General features: G+C 42.1%; 1 protein-coding gene across 1 annotated transcript in view; it reads right to left on the minus strand.

Annotated features, from left to right (window-relative positions):
• Nucleotides 1–14,505: 14,505 nt before the first annotated feature.
• The window catches only part of LOC114053168 (zinc finger protein ZIC 4-like), an 11,147-nt gene continuing 10,745 nt past the window's right edge, over nucleotides 14,506–14,907 (minus strand). The window contains 1 exon segment of the mRNA XM_027876065.1: nucleotides 14,506–14,594. Within this exon segment, the coding sequence (XP_027731866.1) occupies nucleotides 14,506–14,594 (89 nt within the window).

The following is a 14,907-nucleotide window of genomic DNA, read 5'->3' on the forward strand; positions in this document are numbered from 1 at the left end:
CTTTGCTCATTTAAATACGTTTAACCAACATTAAAGTGATGAATGACTTTGTTTTCCAATCATAATTTCGTTTCTGCCGTCCCCTCCCATTTAGAAGACTGGCCCCAAAAGTTTGCCCATGCCTGCCTAAGGCTATGGCAAGACCTAGAGGGGAAACGAAATCCCACAACGTTTGCTCTTGGGGGACTGGTACTTTTGACTTCTGCAAGTGTCAGTAGAATTCAACGTCGGTCCTCTGCAGATAACATTTTTGCCTGAGGTGTATCTCCAGCATTAATTGTCCCAATAAATTGAGATATAGTGTTTGTTATGCAATGTAACAATATGGTTATATTCCACGTGTATGACTTAATTAAGCTATTTGCAGCCTGATGCTGCAAGTCACCGGGTGTGCAAGTGGATTAACAATGTACTGTTCTGTATCCTCAGGATGGTGCGTAATTACTTTACTGGCGGTACATATCAATTTTTGATGATTGCAGAACACATGCTCACTTTACCAACAAACGGCTTAATAACTCTCCATTGTGTATTAAAAAAAAGTGTTGTTTGGAAATATTTGGAAGTCTCAACCAACCACTTTATGGGTTCTTCCAGTCTTTTAATGGCTCTGTGTTTTTATTCTGGATGTATATTTTATAAAGGGGCAAAGGTTACACTTAAGGGTTATGCTCTGAGAGGGAATTGGAGTTCCCTCAATGCCCCACTCTGTGACTGGCCTAGACTTTAGCCAGACTAGAGAAGATTCTACCGGGAAATAGACTATTGATATGACATCAAGTATGTCCATCCTTAAAACCATGATTCATTTCCTCTCTCTGTCTCATCTCCCCTCAGATTCTGCTCCCCTTTCTCTTCCTCCTTTCCTCTCCTGCATGGCACAGACATACGCACTCACCTTTCCAACTGTTCCATTAGGAACTGAGTCTGGAATGTGGGAAGGCTTTCTTCTGTCTCCTCTCCTTCCCCCTCTCCCTCACCCCTCCCACCTCGACCTCAACAAGCCTTCACAATAGCAAGAAATAGCTCAAGAAAGTTCCCTAATGGGTAGTCTCCCTTGTGGCAAAGGCTCAGGAAATGATGATGTCTGGTGGCCCGGCAGGGTGGTTTGTAACCAACACAGGCTTATGAAATTTGGGAACAGGCTAATGAAATTTACAAGCCTCATTACAGTGGCTTTGACAGTTTGTCTATCTGGGAGCCCAGGTCTTTGTTTCAAGTAAGATGGCGCCAAAGACACAGATAAAGCCTTTGCAGGCTGGAGACTGCGGATGTTTATGCTCAGTGATTTACTCTTTGAATCTTAAGTCAATGTTGACCATTTGACCTCTCTGCATTGAACTAAATTTATCACCTATAATTTTATTAAAAAGCCTGGTGGCTATCAATCACAATGAATGCATGGCAAGCCAATGGTTTTTTTTGTTGTTGTTTTTTGTTTTGTTTTGTTTTGTTTTGTTTTTTTCCGTGGGGAAACTTGTCAACCCCTTAGCCCCCATTAAAACTACTAGATGCTGGTCTTCAAAAGGCTCATTAATGCACTGCTGTCCTGAGCTCCAAAGTCGAAGTGTCAACCAATTGAGAGTTGTGGGGGAAGGCACAGATAGACAACTTTGGGGCTCTAGTTTTGAGGCCTGGACTAATATGTAAAGGATGGGTTTGGGGGGAGGGAACCAGAGCCCATTGAAATCTCTCTTTCTCCACCTGATTTAGGCTCTATTATAAATTATTCTTCTCTTTCTGGACTAGAGGGACCATAGAATCATAAGATTTTAAGAGATGAAAGGACCTTAGAAACCACCTAATCTAAGCCACCTTCCCTCCCCTCTTCCATTTATTCTACCGAAGAGTAAACTGAGACCAAGAGATGTTACAGTAAATCGAGTGCCCAATTTGGACTGGGAGAAGTCTCAGAAAATTCCAAAAGAAGAGAATGTAATCAGGCTTAGTTTCTCGGAGCTCTTGACTGAAGCTCTAAATCACCGTTCAATTAAAGCAAACCCTTTCATCGCGCTGCTGTCCAGGTATCCACACATTATTGCCCTACCACAGAAATAAATGGGTAGAATAAACAGATCTCTCTCTCAAAAATAAAAAAAAGGCATTTTTTTTCCAAGGGTCTGGTCAGACCAAGTCTGATTTAATCCTTTAAAAAACCGAGATTGCCATGCATCGGTTTTTTTTTTTCCCCCAGGTTTTCTGGAAGGAGTCGATTTGTTCTTGTACCTGAAGCAGGTGATGTTTATGCAGAGACATCTGAATGACAGCGGGAGCGAAGGACAAATCTAATAAAGTCTAATAAACCGTGAGAGCCTAAATGTCATTAAACTTACAAAGATGATGCTCAAAATCACCAAAAGGTAAATGTCTTCATTAGTCTGATCTCTGAAGACTGTCGAACATTTCATTAATTTATAATTTATGATTGTTTGACAAATATTGAAAAGTATGTAAATATGAGAGGGATAATGTCTTTTCTGCGGGAGATGAGGAAATGACCCAAACTGTACGTGCCTGCTAGATTACACACGAGGACCCATCTATCTGTTATCAAACTGTGCTTTCCCTTTCTCCAACATATTGTGCAAGTGACAAGTGAAATAGTGCAGATAAACCAATGGTTTAAAACGTAATAAAGACAACAGCCATTTGCATTTTTTACATTTTATTACAAAGGTAATTTACTATGACACATTTCTGAATGTAATTTATGAAAACATTTTAAAGCAATTATATAGTGTATACAGCCTTTAGAGCTTAAAAAGTCTGATAAATAATAAGATTATAGATGTTAGAGACTTTCACTATTGAAAACATGTCACAGAAAGAATCCTTTATTTCAAAAACATGACTTGCACAGGAAAAAAATAGTATTAAAAATTTAAAATTAGAGAAATAAAGTGCAGAAGGACGCAGGATAAGGGAAATGAATAATACTATTCTCTGGGCTTACAAAATTAAACCTTCATGAGGACAATTCCTTATATTACAATGATCTGAAACCAACAAATACATATGTGTTTATATTTTTCCCTGGTGCAGTTCTAGGTACAGAAACCTTGTAGAGGCCTCTTCAAAGCAGACATGGAAGAACAGAGTGGGGATAAATTTATATGGTTTTGGTCTAAAATTATCTTCATGTCTTTTTCTCTTTCTCTTTATCATTTTTTCCTGTATTCATTTTCTTCTCCAGTTGAAACATGCTTAAATAGGAAAAGTTAAATATTTTCCCCTTGATGGTGAACACTATATTGATATTATCCTTTCTTCCTCTGCCTTGTCTGATGGGTCATAAGCTTTCAATGAGCAAATGAATTTTCATCCATGTCTAGGCAAAAGGGGAGGGGAGAGTGATCAAAGAAACATAGATTGTGGAATCAAAGTGACATATATTTGATTTCTTCCCTAACATGGTAAACATTAATTTGTTTCCTAGTGACTCCATAAGATACCTTAACTCTGTATTGTGTCACCTGGCTTTAAAGTGTTGTTGTTAAAGTTACCTTTGCACCGGGGACATGGGAAAGAGGAGGGTATGGGGGGGGGGGTGTGTGTGAAAGTTATTCTCTCCTAGTCTATATTTGCAGGTATAGTGAGTGAGTGTTCATTATCAACTAAAAAACAAATCCACATCTGTACACTTCCTAACATCTCCAAGGAGAGAAACATTGCTTCATACTAGAATCATGAGACCATGTCAATAGTGCCTGTTAGAAGTTTCACTGAAAGATCCCAGCAGAGGAGATTACCTGCTGTGAGACTTACTGCCTCCAGCCCCTTTCACCAGACATATTAAATCTCTTACCCTAAGAAAACAGTCACTTGTCACAACAGAAATCCGATTTACGGGGTAACCGAATGTAATGATTCAGGGAGCCTCATAGTTTAACTTGTGGCTCCAAAGGGCCCTAGCTCCCTAGCATCTCTTCCCATAACCTATGCTTCGCCTCCCTCCCACCAGCCCCAACCTTAGCTTTTAAAAAAATCCCCAAACAAAATATTCCTTTAAGCTACCCGAGTGCCTTTAAATTTTGTAAAGGTTCTCTTCCCACTTTCCCTTTCCCCCAAGGCGGAGGGCAGAAAGCACAAACCCCTTAAACCCTATTCAGTTCCCAGAATTCCAGGGTGAGAAAAAAAGGCTCCTGCTTCCCTCCAGCAGAACGCTCCGGGATGCGGTCAGCAGGTGACTATGCTCTTTGGCACCCCGCACACTTGCCTTCTCCGTGACCCCTCCCCCTTGGGGAACTCCTGACCCTTTAGCCGGGAACCCCAGGAAATTCCTCTTCGCTCTGTAACTCAACGCTGTCTTACGAGGGCAGCTCCTGAGTGGACGTGTCATTGTTTAGCTAGTTAAGCAACCGGCCACTTAGACAAATTCCAATGGAGGTTAACGCGTCTGTGTAGCCCCAAAGTTCGGGGAAGGTCAATGCTGGTGGAGGAAGGGCCGGGACCTAAAAGTATTTAAACAGCAGGAGAGGAGTCATTGACTATTTCATCTGCTTTGAACGGATACTGTTGCATTCCTTTCCGGGATTCTTTAGCATATTCTTGCATTTCTATCCTGGAAGTAGCCCTTCCCTCTGAAACCTTCCCCTCTCCAATCCAGACTCTTTGAAAAGGTGCCCCCCCCCCAAAACCTCCCCCGTATAGAGCCCCTTCCAAAACTGTCCCCCGCTCTGGAGCTGCTGGGGATTGGGATCCAGTTTTCACCAGGGTTAAAAGAGTTTTCTTTTATATTCTTTGTCTGTAATGAAGTATTGGAGACAATTGTAATTGCTTTTGTATTGCTGAATGCGACCGCGTTCCCAAGTAACTACTAACCCTCCTCTATTGCTAGGTTTTACTCACCCTGGACAACTAGGGGTAATCAGTTTGGGTTCCGCCACAAATTCGTCTGTATTCAGTATTGTACACACACACAAACACACACACACACACACACACACTCACTTTTCCCCCTTTTTTGGGGGGGGGGGGGGAATCGGGGTAATTGATGACGGAATATCCAAGTTTCTGACTTACCATTGAAGAGGAGGAAATGAAATGGCAGGGGTGGGGGGGGTGAGAAAGAGAGAGAAAGAGAGAAGAGTACAGTTGAGGAAAACATGAAAACTGCTGATGTATCAACTCCAATGGGCAAACATTCGCTTACTAACAAATGGGGACAATGAAAGGGCTGCATTGCTTTCTATTAAGCAATTCATAAGTGACCCTGTTTATAGCTGAATAACGGTTTTTGATGACTTACAGTATATGCAAAAACAAACTTTCCCGCCGTGGGGTGGGATCTCCCCCCTCCTACTCTGGTTGTCAAGCTTTTCCCCCCTCCAAACAGTTGGATGATTTTAAAAAGGATAGAGAGATATAGAGGAGAAGAAAGAAAAAAAAAACAAGAAATGATAAATAGCGTTGCATAGCTAATCGCTGGAGGGCGCGTTTACCAATTCATAATCATTTATTCTTGGTGATGTATGGCCTTTACTCTTAAATCTGAAAAGCTTCTATTTGAAGGTGTAAATAGCTTTTTTTTTCCTTGCAGTAAACCTTAGTGCATTAGCAGTGATTGATCTCATGTAAAATTCGTCCCAGAGTGCTATTTTAGAGGGGGAGCACTGGCTTTTGGAGATTAACTGGGGAGTCTGTTACATATTAATGAAGCTAGGAGATAGACTAACGTTTTGGTAATTTAGTTATTTGTGTCTATAGCTATCGCTGTTATTTTCTTTTAGACCCCTGCGGTTGTTATACAGCGAATTAAAAAGTGGTCCTTAGCATTATTTTTTCACTGGCAACTAAACGCCATTTAATGTGAAAAACAAATGTTGACTTCTCTCTTGAAGGAAGTGTGTTTCTTGGCAAGACATCAAAGTGTTTTAAACTGTATTAGAGGGTTATGTTAGTTTTCTTACTCGGAGCCTGGGCTTATGTAAGAAAAAGAACGTTGGAGCAAGCTTTGCCCACAGCAAATTGGTGCGAGCCGCCAGGAAAAGGGAGAAAGTTAAACTCTGGAAGGAGCGTGCCATGAGTCTGGGGTTCCAAAATCATTTGGAAACTGGAGCTGGATCAATAGTCTAACTGCATTTGTGGGGAGAGGACAGCTCAGTGATTTGCAACCTGATAATTAATATCCCACTAAATGAGACGTCAGCGTCATTAACACCTGCTTGTGTGTCCCGGGAGTGAGCCAAAGAGTGTACATTTCCAATCCAACATAAAAGATACACCAGGCAAGGAAGTTATCGAGATGCCCATTTGCTCTAGGTCCTTAGAAGAAAGTGCATCATCTTTCTTAAGAAAAAGGAAATCTCTTTGAAGCGCGAGATTTACCCTTTATCTTTAGAAAAGGGTAGGGCTCGAAAAGGCCCCTTAGCTTCAGAGAGAAGTGCGTATGAGAGAGATAGATCATGCTAGTGAGGTGCGAATTAGTGTAAACTCAGGCTGGCAGTGCCCAGAAGGCCTCTCAAAATGCTTCCTACCTCCCCAGCCCAGGGGAGTGCAACCAGAGCTGTGTCCAAGCCCTCATGTGGACCAAGATAGCTTTATAATCCTTTCAAGCTTCCCATCACCCATTGGTCCTACATCTAATGAAGTATCCCATCTTGGGTACTGTTTATGACAGTGTTATGCCTGTCGCTTTTGGATAAATCGAAGCAACCCTGAAACATGAAATCATTTGCCATCCTTGAGGAGGAAGTTCTTGTCCACTATACTCCCATTATCCTACTTATCCATTCATTCGAATACACTGTCCCTCTCAGTAGTGATCAAACATGCTGGAAATTCTCCCCAGTGGCCCAGTATCACCAGCAGTGGCACGGATCCCGCCCCTTTTGTCTCGGGAATATAAATATTTAACTACAATTAGACTTCTAGAAACCTAGCCTAAAGTTAGACGAGCGAAATAGAAATGTAGGGAATCTCCCCACTTCCACCCCCGATATCCTCCAAACCCCAATATATTTTCTTGGCAGCTTGGTGCCCCCAAATCTCTCTGTTTGTTTAGCACAGTCTCCAGAAGGAGCGCCTAGTCTGCGGAACAAAATCATCAGGATCCCCTGAGCCAATCGGCCAGGCGCACAACTTTTGTTTTCGGGGGGCGATTTATGTTCTTTATAAATATGTGGTTTGGAAAATAAAAAAGGACTTGAAAACGTTGTTACAATGAAAAAGGACAAATTAGAAGACATTTTCTGTGATCAAAGGCAGAAGAGAAAGCGCGCATGGGTATTCAAAAAGCTTGACTCATTCAGACAACTCCTTTGGAACGCGAGGGCAACAAGCGTGTCTCCCCGTGAAAAGGCGCCTCTATTCAAACTGCAGGTGCGAGGTGGTGTGGCACATTCTGCGACATTATGTCAAGGTTGTTGGAGATTAGTGTTCAGACTTAATAACTAAAGCGCTTGATTTACATTGGAAAAAAGCCCCCTCATCCGTGAAAGCAAAATAATTTAACGCGTGATCATTTCGAGTGCTGCTGATATCCTAATACTTGCATTGTTCCGGGGGGGTGGGGGGAGTGCCACAGAAGGACGGAAGGAATCTTTGGGAACCTCAAGCTCTTAGGCACTGTGTCCTAGTCACAACTGGGTGTCTAGAAGGACAGAACAGGGGGCGAGGGGCCTGGGACTGGAAGGAGGGAGAGCAGGGAAGATAAAAGTTTCCCTGGCCTAAAAAGGAAACAATGGACTTGGGGGCCCCATCTGCAGTCGACAAGGCTGGAGGGGAGTGGTACTGAGAGGAAAGAAAGGGGAGACCCCTCCTTAACTACAGATAGGAGGACTTGAAACTTCTTAGAGCTGAAGCAAGTTTTAGGATCTAAGGTCCTCAGCTACAGGTATGGGCTGCCTGACGTCTCCCAGACATAGGTCTGGCATCATTTTAACTATTCTCCTCTCCCTAAATCGAGTCTCAGAGAAAGATTAGCTCCTCCACTGGCCCTTGACATTTAGTTTCATTGTGAGTTCTTTTCCTTCCAAAGTGACCATATTTTGTATTTTTTCTGTCTCCTCCCGTCCCCATTCTAGTTTTGCCTGGTTGTCCCTTACTTATGCATTGCCTAATAGACACACACACACACACACACACACACACCCCACTTTGTATCCCTTCACCCCATCCAGGGGTCTCATAGAATCCCCCTCCCCCTCGTTCGGAAGGAATCTCAAGGAACAAGCGAACTTGTGGTAAGACATAATAGTGGGAATTTCAATATGGATATGTATCCATTGTAATTGCAATATCTTTTGTTGAAGTAAAGCATCTTATGGCGATTTCCATAAATTCTGTCTAAGAATAAAAGGTATAATGGGGACAAGGTGAGAAAGCTGTTACCCATTGTTTCCTCCTGAAAAGGTCGTAAGTCAACCTCTTGGTGTCTGACCTGTCAGGCGAAGGTATAAAGGCTTTATTCAAGCGGTCGCCCGCAATTTTCTCAGCTCTCACAAAAGTGTTTTTATGATTCTATTTTCTTACCTCTTTCCTTAATTAAAAAGCTGAATGATTAGAATAGCACCTGCATAATGTCTGAACGATTTCTGCATACTAATTTGAGAGCCTTTACATCCAGTAATTATAACATAAAATCAGAGATTGAATAAAACAGAAGGATTTTGCTCCAAAAGCCCTGCTAATCCCCCTTTAAAAGGGTCTGGTGAAATAATTCAGAACAGTTTCCGGAAGTTGGATTACCGACTCTTTCTTACTTTTTACAATGAAATGATATTTCACACTTAAAGGGCACTATGCTTTTCTACAACAGGTCCCCCCCCCCCCCACTCCTTTACAAGTTGTTCCGTTTCCTCAACAATAGAAAACATTTGACTCTGGATTCCTTTCTCCCCAAACGGATTGCCAGAAATTCAGGGTAAAAAAATCTGTGAAGTATTTGTAACACTTGTGTATTTGGTTGGGGCAGGGGAGGCAAAACAATGATTGAATTGTTTGATTGCATCATGTAACATAAGGTACTACAGCCAATAGTAAATAAACAATCAAGCCTTCTAGGTGGTTAGCTATTTTTTGTAGCTTAGCAATGTGCAAATTGGTTGCAAAATGCTGGCTGAAATATATACACTTATGCCTGTGTATTTTTATATAAAAATCCTATGGTGAATAGCTGTCTATGGCTTAAAATGTGGAAATAATTAATAGATTGGTGCTATTAGTGGCGCAGGATTCGAATCAAACGCTGCCTCAGGTGCTACAGGGATACTAGTTTGCAATCTTGGACTTGCATAAGGAGAGGGGGCTGAATACGCACCACTCACGTAGGTGATTCTGTCATAACTGCAGAACTTATTAGCTCCTAGTTGTTTCAGAATGAATGACAGAGGGAAGAGCTTGGAGATTACTCATAATACTAATCTGTCGATTGTTACCCACCTAAAGATGATGGGTTAGTGGCAACTGCCCCCCCCCCAGCTTATTTCACAAGGCAGGCTTCTCACCCAACTTAACATGGATTTATACAATTCAGTGGCTTTCCAGCATTGATCACAGGCAGCATTGATCAATGTACCTCAGTTAAATTTTAGTTAATAGAAAGTAAACACTGAAACTATAACGAGTAAACAATGTGAGTTAACTTGTCAAAGTTTGTCTCGCCGGTAACATTTGCATAAGATTAACCTAAATCCTATATTTTTCCTCTCCCTCCTACACAGCGGATGTGTATGTTTAACAAAACTATGGAGGATTACAGAAGCTAAAACAAAGATCTCCTGCTAATTGTTTACACTGGATTGTTAGTTTCATTTTAAAATAGTCGCTCCCGAAAGAATCCAAGCAGGTCCTGCAGTGGTGTATCAATTTAGCTGTTAATGACCACAAAAATATCACGGTGCTTCATTTGTTGGGGGTGGTGGTGGTGATGGTGTTATAGAATCATCCACTTCCACCATACCCAGATTAGAAAGCTGATAACAGGTAGAACATGTTGCTTTTCTAATTCTTGATTCTTCTCCTACCAATGTTTTATTCAGCTCAAGAAACGGGGACTTTGGAGGATAAAATCGTAATTGCTTAATGGACGCTATTATCATTCTGTGAAGAATGTACTTTTCTTGTGAATTTCGCCCAAATGCATTCTCGGAAGCCTTGCCTTTCTGGCTCCCCGTTTTAATGCCCTCTGCGTTATGCTCTTGGAATGCAGATTCTCCAGCATGCAATAACCTAAAAGACTTATGATATAAATAAATCAACATATGGTCTAGACGAGCTACAGAGGTTTACTGAAGCTACAGCGTCTTAACAAGTCATATGGGTGACATTAAGGCGATCTGATCTCTCCAGCTTCATTCCACATAGAAATAAACTCGATTCGGTCTAATTTTTCTTGGGCCTTTTAAAAATAAATTACATATTTTCTGCAGTGACCCGCTGCATGGCTTGGTGAGATTGACTCAAACGCACGGCTCTTTGACTGTGATTGGAGAAAAAAAGAAAAACACATGTACAAATACATATGAATGGCGACAAGCAAGTACTCCTATGGAACCCACCTTTCCCCAAATTTCTTTCTTGAAACCTGGAGACAGATCTATCTTATATGAATATGTGAGAGTGAATGCTCTTTGAGGATTGCAGGGATCTGACCATTTAAAGAAATACCAGGTTTCTCAATAGTGGGTAGGGCACCGAAATCAATATTTTTCCAAGGGAGGATACAAACAGTGGATTGGGACCACTTCCTTCTCCTGATTCGGAAAAGTTAACCTTAAGAACCCTTTCCCTTCTCTTACCAAATATATTCTATCCCCTGTCCCCACCTCACCCAACACAGAGATTTTTTTGCTCTTGCTTTTTAAAGGAGCAGCAACTTAAGCCCGATGGACTCTGCTAGAGGTATTGCCCACCTTTGATCCCTAAGAAAGCTTGAACTTGAGACCTCAAGGTGGAAGGTGAGGGAGCCCTCAACAGAAAATCAGCCCTTGGGTGCACCCAAGAAAACGAATCTGTCTTCACTATTCATTGAAAGCTAGTTGTTCTTGAGGAGTAAAGATTAAGGAATGGTTTGCGTTTCTGGGCCCTGAGGATGAATGCAGAACCCGCAGACTCGGAAGAGAGGCCAAGGGGTGGACGAGAGGAAAACGGGACTTTCTCTCTCCCAGGAGCCAGGACTCCGCGGGAAATCCCTAGGCTCGGGTTTTCCCCATTCCCATTTTCTAATCTTCACTTCCTTTACGTACCAATTGTGCTTTTGTGAAATGAATGGTCTCTAATTAATGCACTTGCACAATGGCTGGGTTTGCATGGGGATCGATGATAGGAAGCAACAGGGGATGGATCCTTCCAAAATGGTTCGTCAGTCCTAGAAAGAAAAGGCAGCGTCTATAAAAGGGACCACGAATAATGCCCACACGTCTCTCCCCATGCTGTCGGAGGGGACATTCCATCTCTCACTGAATACAGTCAAATGTAATAACTACGCGTCTTCGCTCAATCATGGGGACCCATAGAACTGTGTGCTCTAATTAGCACATTCTGGGAGTCCTCTTTTTTCTTCTCTCTGTCTCTCTGTCTCTGTCTCTTCTCTCTCTCTGTCTCTCTCTCTCTCTCTCTCTCTGTCTCTCTCTCTCTCACCTTCACCTTTCCTACCTCGTCATCCTCCTCCTTCCTCAGGACTTTGGTTCTTCCTCCCTCCCTCCCCACAAGGAAACATTCTTTTCTTTCTTCCTTCCTTCCTTCTCTTTTTTTTTTTTGCTGGTTCCCCTCCTTTCTTTATGCCCCAGTATTTCCATTTCCACCCTAGAAACTCCGCTTTGACATCCCCTGCCTGCATGAGGCAACTTCTAAGTTAGGAAAGACAGAAGCACAGAGCGCAAAGCCGTAGCGCATGCGCGCTAGACTTAAAGCGCAGGCAGGGTTTTTAAGGGGTCGGGGGTTGGGGGGGGGAGTGAGAGAAAAGAAATATATATATATGTATGTATGTATGTATATATGTATGTATGTATGTATGTATGTATGTATGTATGTATGTATGTATGTATCTTTGCCTCCGAATGAGAGTTGCCCCAGGAGAGGCATTGGCTACTGTGAGTCCAGACGGAAGAGAGAGGGAGCCACGAAATAAGCCTAAAAGGGCCTAGTCCAGAAAACTTTAAGCACACTTCACCTGCTAAACCGAGTTGAAAGTGCAGATTCAGATACTGGAAGAGGGATCACAAATGGCTTCCCCCAGGACTCTCAAAACAAACAAGTAAACAAACAAGCAAAACAACCCCCACCCAATCCTGGGCTTATAGGAAGCAGTTCGAACTTCATTGAGAAGGATCACAGCTTCGGAAGGAGATACAAACACCTCTGAGCTGAGTCCACTAAATGAAGTCCCAGACACCCGACCATGGTGGACAGGACTGATGTTCCACGTCGGGGAGGAGGAGAGCAAAAAGGCGCTCAATCAACATCTGTAATGATTTGCCTTTTTTGTTTGTTTGTTTGTTTTTTTGTTCTAAATACCTGCTCCTAGAAATGATTCCGAGAGGCCAGGGTGGTGACATTGGTCACCCAGAGATTTAGCGGCAGAGAAGAAAATAGGTTCAAAAAAGGAAAAGGCTTTGACTGCAAGCGCTTTCAACTTTGTCATACTTCCCGACACCTTTGTCATACACCCGACAACCCCATCTCCACTGCAGCCTCCAAATATCCTGTCCATTTTTAAAGTTTTGTTGATTGGAAGCGGATGTAAATAGAACAGGCACCGAAGTCTAAATTGGCCAGAGTTTGTTTGTCCTTCTGATTTCCTTTTCCAAACAGGAAAAAAAAAGCCCCTATAGTGGAAGACAAACAATCCAAAACCCCTTTTCCTCCTTCATGGAGATTGAAAGTTGGAGGACAAATTTATACCCGAGGATAGAGCAATCATTCGAAACCCAGAATCGAAATAGGATGGGAAGATGCATATGTCGTTTATTTTAGAACAATGGAAAGAACGAATGAAACATCATCTACACATCTAGGCTATATCTTGGGGGAAAGAGTCACAGAATTCAAGTTGTACATATTTACAGCAAGATTCATCAGCTACTTGGAATATTTTCTTTCCATAGCAGCATAGTCGTTTTCAAACAACAGAACAAGAAAAAAAAAGTTACTTTATAATTCAACTCCTGCTGAAGGCAAGATATAAATCACAATCTGGAAGGGAAGGATGAGAAATATTCAGAGGGCTCAGTAGGGCATTCTTTGTGAGTTACGGTTACAAAACGTTTTCCTGTCTGTATAATTCACATTCATTGCGATCATTACATTTTCCCATAAATTAGCGATATAAACAAACATATGGGGACCTCCAGTAAACAAATAAAAATCAATAGAAAAGACAACATTTTGCAGCAACTATAATAACAGCATGGGTTACAGCTTTAGGAAACTTCTTTACAAATCATTTAGTCATCACACACAGGGGAGCGAAGGAGGACCTCCTAAATATCCTAAATGGTTTGGATTTTAGTATGTGTGTGTTTCAAGCCACCTTTAAAAGAACACCATAAGGTTTCAGAGAATCAGGACCGAGGAAAACCTCCAAGATCTGGCTATGCACAGAGTGAGAAGATTCATTTGTAGGCTCACGGGAGACTTTTAGTTTGCATGCCTATTAGCGGGGCTTCGTGGCTTTCTTACTTATTTTTCAGATATCCCAATGTAAACATCGAATTACAACCATTCCACTAGAGCAGGTCAAGCTCTCTTTCGCCTACTTTTATTTTATTTTTTTCTAGAAGGGGCTCTGTTGACTCTATGGTGGGTTGAGGAAATAGAATGAGTCTATTTTTATCTGAGAACTGCCTTTTAACTTTGAGGATTGAGAAGAGTGTATTGAGGTGTGTGATTTCTGTGGGTTACTGGGAACTTCTAAAAAAAAAAAAAGTGTTCTCCGCCCTCTCAGGTAATCAACTGATGCCAGCATCTAAATTCCATGTATTTAAGAAAAAGAGGGGAAAAAAATTTCCCCATTCTCTAAAAGTGTTCCACTTGGCCATGTACCACACACACACACACACACACACACACACACACACACACACACCGCCATTTTCTTAAGTGTGTTCCAAAGTGTGTGCAAGGGTCTGCACAGACGGGCAAGCCTGTGGACTTGTACTTATATGGCTTGCTCTTTGCTGTATAGACTTGAGAGCCCTAAAGTTATCTTAAAAAAAAAAAGTTTGATTTTATCTCTTTAGAAACGGTTTAAAGCTAGCGGGCAGGGGGAGTTTGACAGAGAGGAGAACAAATCGCCAACAAAGCCCGTTTTACGTTTCATCAGCGTTGTTAGGACGACAAGCAGGAATGTCTCAGATAATAACTCCCACTTCAAAGATTTCTCAGCTCAATAGAAAGCGGACCATCCTTTTTATTCAACCACAAGGGCTAGCACTAAAGAAGACTCAACTGTTTGAATTTTTTTTTCACCGTGTTTATTTTTCCCCTATTCACTGGGGTACTTGGATAAAATAAACAACAAGACAATTACTGAAACATGGACTTCTAACTTTCCTGGGATCTTCCCTAACGCCTTGGCCTTCCTTCCCAGGAATGCCTGCCCATCCCAGCCTCCCCTAGACTAAGTTCTTCCCCAGCTGCCCTTAGCAGCATTCCTACAATAGGAGAACTTGGGCCTCTAGTTTAGGCTTTGATAAACATCTTCCTTGGGACAAGTGAAGGTCGTAGGGAGTTAAATGAATAAGGGAGCTTGGAAATGGTGAAAGTGGCCAGCAGTCAGTCCTGCTTACTTTCTGAGACTGTGGCTCATTCCTACAGCCCATCTTGATGTCCTGGTTTTCCAAGCTCAGCTAACTTAAGGACAGGAAAATGAAGTGTTCTGATGGATGAAATCTGTTTTCTTCCTTCCTTCCTTCCTTCCTTCCTTCCTTCCTTCCTTCCTTCCTTCCTTCCTTCCTTCCTTCCTTC

The sequence above is a fragment of the Vombatus ursinus genome, unplaced genomic scaffold (assembly GCF_900497805.2).
Source record: "Vombatus ursinus unplaced genomic scaffold, bare-nosed wombat genome assembly UNPS02014810.1, whole genome shotgun sequence".
Taxonomy (NCBI): Eukaryota; Metazoa; Chordata; class Mammalia; order Diprotodontia; family Vombatidae; genus Vombatus; species Vombatus ursinus.